A 5327-nucleotide genomic window follows, 5' to 3' on the forward strand; every position below is an offset into this window, starting at 1 on the left:
AAGAGAGTAGGCCTTCACCAGGTGACGGTGGAAGGACTGAGACGCTCCTTGGCCGACGCCAGGAGGTAGAGAGATGTGAGCTGGCCAACGCCAGAGTAGAGAGAGGTGTAGCAAAGAGATAGAATGTATGTTTAACGCAGCTTATAAGGGAAAAGGTGCGTCACGATTTTAACACCTTGTTTTCAGCCAATACTGTCTCTGTGAAATGTCAGATAAGAAAGTCAGAGTGATAAGGGAATTGTGGGTAATGAAGTCTTTTGTTGGACTCCACCAACACTGCAAATCACCAACTTCTTTGTCAAAGATATGAGAACTTAGCTGCAGTAAATGGAGAAGGCTTCAGAGAAATACTGCATTTAAAAAAAAAAAACTGGCCACAATCTCCCATCTTACAGCACAGAGTGGAATACTATTTAACACCAATACAACAGCCTGCATGACAATACTGTGATGGAAATGTAAGGCCAGAGTCACATGCTTAACTATCACCAACACAGCCGGGGCCCAGGGGCTGTCAGGGGCTGTCAGGGGCTCATGTAGGAAGGTAGGTGAAGGCTGCCCTCTCACGCAACAACTGTGTCATGCGATTTGTAGCAGGTAGGGTTAATTTTGCAGCACAGCACCGCTTGTTTACTTCAGCAGATGTTGCCTCTTCAGAGAGGTTGGAGAAGATGATGGAGAAGATGGTGCTCACCCAGTATCGCCTAGATCAACACAAACCGGCCCTGGTTCACCAGCAGGAGAATTTGGCTCACCAGCAGGATATGCAACTGTTGACTGTCCAGTTTTGGGTTTTTTTCGGGCAGAGATGCTGCAGATCTTCGACCAGGCTGCTGCCGGGCCAAATGTAGCAAAACAGCTAATTTCTCTCAAAGAGGACAAGAGAAGTGTCACTGCCTATGCCATTACGTTCCGCAGCAGAGAGTGGGTGGAATGAGAAGGCTCTAGTCTAGGCTTTTCACCATGACCTTTCGGACTCCCTGAAGGACGGGTTGACCTCACTAGGGTGGACAATCCGATGAGGGAGCACCGTCGGGTTCAGGGGTACTTCCAGAGACCACATGAGGAAAGCCCTTGGAGCTACCAGGTCCGTCCAACCAGGGGATGGTTGTGACGGGCGCATCCCTATCTTCCGAGTCTCTTGATCAAGCGGTGTACATTCTCATCACCATCTCCTGGGGGAGAACAAGCATTCTTGCCAGGCTCGGGTGGACTCCGGTGCGGCTGGTAACTTTATCGATGGCAACCTTGCACAGAGGCTCAAGATTCCCCTGGCCACCCCCTTTACATTCCATCTTGTCTATCTGTTGTAGTAGCCCAGATAAACGTAAAGGATATACTTAAATATCTAGGACTCATAGCCAATGTAATGGATTAGCCTACTTATGCAAACCTACAGATTTGGCATAGTTATGATTGCTCTTGGGGGCATATATGTATGGAATCAGATCAATGCCATAAATATTTTGTAATCTGTAATATAGATTTTGTATATGTAACATAGATTTAGTATCTGTGAAACCATCTACACTTTCAAAACCTATCTTCACTTTCAAAATGTATTTACAGATACAGATTTCAAATACGAAATGTATCTACACTTTCAAAAACTATTTACACTTTCAAAAACTATCTTCACTTTCAAAATCTATTTGCAGATACGGATTTCAGTTACGCATTACGGATAGGGATACGGATTTCTGTTACGAATTACAAAATCTTTTTGGCACTGTCCTTACTGCCTTTCTAAATAGCCAATCAGCGCTTTTGCCAGATTTTCTAAAGCGCCAATCAACACATTGTATCCTCTACTGACTAGCCAATCAGCGCTAGCTTGCTGGCAACTGCTGCTGGCCCGCTCATTATTCAATAGTTATAATCTAAATCTGCCACCGCTCTGCCTAGGGAGAGATCTGGGGTCTCCCCCGCACGGTTTGAATACAATTCGGTGTACGAACACCGTGGGGGAAGTTAAACAAGCATGCCTTATGTCTGGCCCAAAGGGCTGATGAACACCTGTACTATTTAGTTAATCTTAGGCTCTGGCGATTCAGAGATCGCTTGGCTGCAGAACGCATTGTAACTAAGAAATTGGTCTCATATATCTCTTCCACTGAGACGCTAGAAAACTCGCTTCCACACAAAATACACAATAAAACGTTTTCAAGGACTTCAGAAAAGGGTTACAAATAGCCTACCCCAAAGTGCCATGAAAAGAAACGAAAATGACATTACAAGGTGGTTTTGAAATCAGGCTGGTCATTATCCAGCTGTTGAGGATGCATATGCACTTAATGGTATACCCCCACCATCACTTTGCATGTGTCTGGAGAACAAGACAATAGCAGTCTGTCTGCTAAATGTTCTCATCGTGATAATGGGTCATATGAATACTGTTCATTGTTAACTTAATTAAATGTGAATAGGAGATCGGTCATGAAAATGCTAACGGTAGCTTTCGTTAGCTACCAAAGCAGATCCTAATATCTTCCATACAACGACAGGTGTAACGAAGTGTGGAGTGAAAACCACTGACTATGATTGTGCGTTTTACAATGACTTTATTAACAACTCCCAATATAGGACTTCTTACTTGTGCCATTTCTCGGTCTCTGATCCATGACTGCTGCATACACCGTTTCACTCAACTTTCCCAGTTACCAGCAAGCTAGCGCCGCTGATTGGCTAGTCAGTACAGGATACAATGTGTTGATTGGCGCTTTAGAAAATCTGCCAAAAGCGCTGATTGGCTCTTTAGAAAGGAAATAAAGACAGTGCCAAAAAGATTTTGTAATTCGTAACAGAAATCCGTAACTCGTACTTCAAATCCGTATCCGTCTCCGTAATGCGTAACTGAAATCCGTAACTGAAATCCATATCTGCAGATAGATTTTGAAAGTGAAGATAGTTTTTGTAAGTGTAGATACATTTCGTATTTGAAATCCGTATCTGTAAATAGATTTTGAAAGTGAAGATAGTTTTTGAAAGTGTAGATACATTTCGTATTTTAAATCCGTATCTGTAGATAGGTTTTGAAAGTGTAGATGGTTTCACAGATACAAAATCTATATTACAGATTACAAAATATTTATGGCATTGATCTGATTCCATATATATGCGGGTTCATGACAACCGAAACTTTTTTGAAAACGACCTTGTGTGTACGACGTTATTTTTGAAAACAGAGGGGCAGAAATATTAGTTTCTGTAAATACCCGGCTATGTGTAAATGTGGTCTCAGACTACAGAAATAGATAACAAATGGGATGGATTAGGGCAATTTCATGCGGCTCCAAGCCATAAAATGTGTTACCTTCTGCTCAGTAAATCTAGGAGATGAGTCATGAATCAACTAGAATTAATATTAACCCTAGATGTTGATGTCATAGAGGATGCTATTCATACAACGTTATTGGTATTGCCTCTCAAGGGAAATTGAGATGTTCAGCACTAAGTATCAAACAAATGAACTTGGTGATTTGATATTCTCAATAGACATATTTTCCCATGGCGCTGTTCTTGAAGCATACAAATGTTATGGCAGCGCCCACATTAGTTCTGTTGTCTTCATCCAACCACAGGGCGCTCACACACACACACACACACACGGTCTGAATTAATCTACCAGAAAGAAGCCCAGTTTTTCCTTGTTTGACAAGGTAAGCCTACCTCTGTATATTATTATTCCAAGTCCAAGAAATGCAAATACGTGTCTTGTTCATATGGTATTTCTAAAGTATTTTCCAGGAACTGGTGTTGTTGTTATTTTCTGTACTACAGGAGAGGCACCCGGTGATGAATCTCACCAACAGAGATGACTTTCAGGAGGCTTTAGTGAAAAACCTTATCATTGTTTTCCTGGGTATTGTCATCAACTGCATCAACGGGATCATAGTTTTGACTTTCTGCAGGAACTCTGTTTTTCACAGTGACTCAAGATATATTCTGTACATGAATCTAGTAGTGAACGATATGATCATGATTTATGTTTCTGTGATACATTATGTTTTGTCTTATGCCTATCCAATTTTTAATGCCTCCATGTGTTGCATTTTGGTTGTGATTGGTTCAACCGTACACATGAACACACCAATAATCTTGGCAGGTATGGCTCTGGAGCGTTATATTGCCATCTGCAAACCTCTCCATCATGCTCAGATCTGCACAGTACGCAGGACTTACGGTATCATTGCTCTCACCTGGGGAGTCGGCTTTGTACCTGCACTAGCTGATGTTATCATTGTCATTGCCACTCAGCCTATAGGCTTTTTCTCATCAGTAATCTTTTGTTATTACCTCATCTTATACAACACTCGATACCATGAAGAAAAGGCAAAAGCGGTTCAAGCCCTTTATATGTCATTTGTGTGGCTGACGCTGATCTATACCTACTTTATGATAGTACGAACTGCCAAAGCAGCGAAAGGGGACACTGCTTCAGCCAAAAAGGCACAGAACACCGTTTTATTACACGGAGCTCAGCTGCTTCTCTGTATGTTGTCCTATCTCACTCCTTTTCTTGATATTGTTTTAATCACTTTTTTCCCAATCTATCGCTCAAAAATAACATTCACAGGTTACCTAATTACAAACATTATTCCAAGGTTGCTCAGTCCTCTTATTTATAGTATTAGGGATCAGAAATTTGCCAAACACATGTCGCAGTACTACTCCTGCAAAGTCATCCCTTTTAAAGGCAGAGTGAAGAGGGGGAAGCTGAAGCATTCTAGCAAGATGAGGGTTTGTTCTTTAAAGGATTAAATTGGCTTTGAATTATATCATGAAACAGTCTCTAGAGAGATATCTGTAACAAAATGCGTATTTAAAATTATCCTGAGACTATCCACATGAACATGAAGAAGGCTATATTTATGTTTAGATATTGCAGCTTTTTTGGATGATGTTAAAATGTGTTTTGATGTGAATACGCTCCAAGAAACATGTGGCTTATATGAATGCCTAGTTTGATCATAGCCAATATTGGTGGAGATTGGCACATAAAGTTTGATGAAGTGACAGCTGTGTGTATTCTTGGTCTTGCAACTACTCACATGAAAATTAAGGTGAATAAGAACACACATAATGTAGAGCAATGCAGGAATGATTCTTCTGTGGTCTGTGTTGCAGTGACCCTATAGTGTTGGTTCACAAAAAGATTTGCAAGTTGCTTCTGATTATTGTTTATATAATTATTAATATGATTAGTGTTGTTGATTCTTACAACTATTAAACTTACAATCACTGATATCTTACATCTCATTTCATTAGAAGGGCAGAGAATGATCACATGGTTTCGCTGGTTCATTAACCAGTGCAGCAGTTGATGC

General features: G+C 41.0%; 1 protein-coding gene across 1 annotated transcript; it reads left to right on the forward strand.

The window, feature by feature from the left end:
• Positions 1 to 3795: 3795 nt before the first annotated feature.
• Positions 3796 to 4761, forward strand: LOC308371769 (odorant receptor 131-2-like; the record flags this gene model as incomplete). The annotated part of the gene is made up of 1 exon (XM_080846757.1): positions 3796 to 4761. One exon carries the CDS (start codon positions 3796 to 3798, stop codon positions 4759 to 4761), a length of 966 nt encoding a protein of 321 aa, XP_080702883.1.
• Positions 4762 to 5327: the final 566 nt, after the last annotated feature.

This window comes from Sprattus sprattus, assembly GCF_963457725.1.
Source record: "Sprattus sprattus genome assembly, chromosome: 10".
Classification (NCBI taxonomy): domain Eukaryota; kingdom Metazoa; phylum Chordata; class Actinopteri; order Clupeiformes; family Clupeidae; genus Sprattus; species Sprattus sprattus.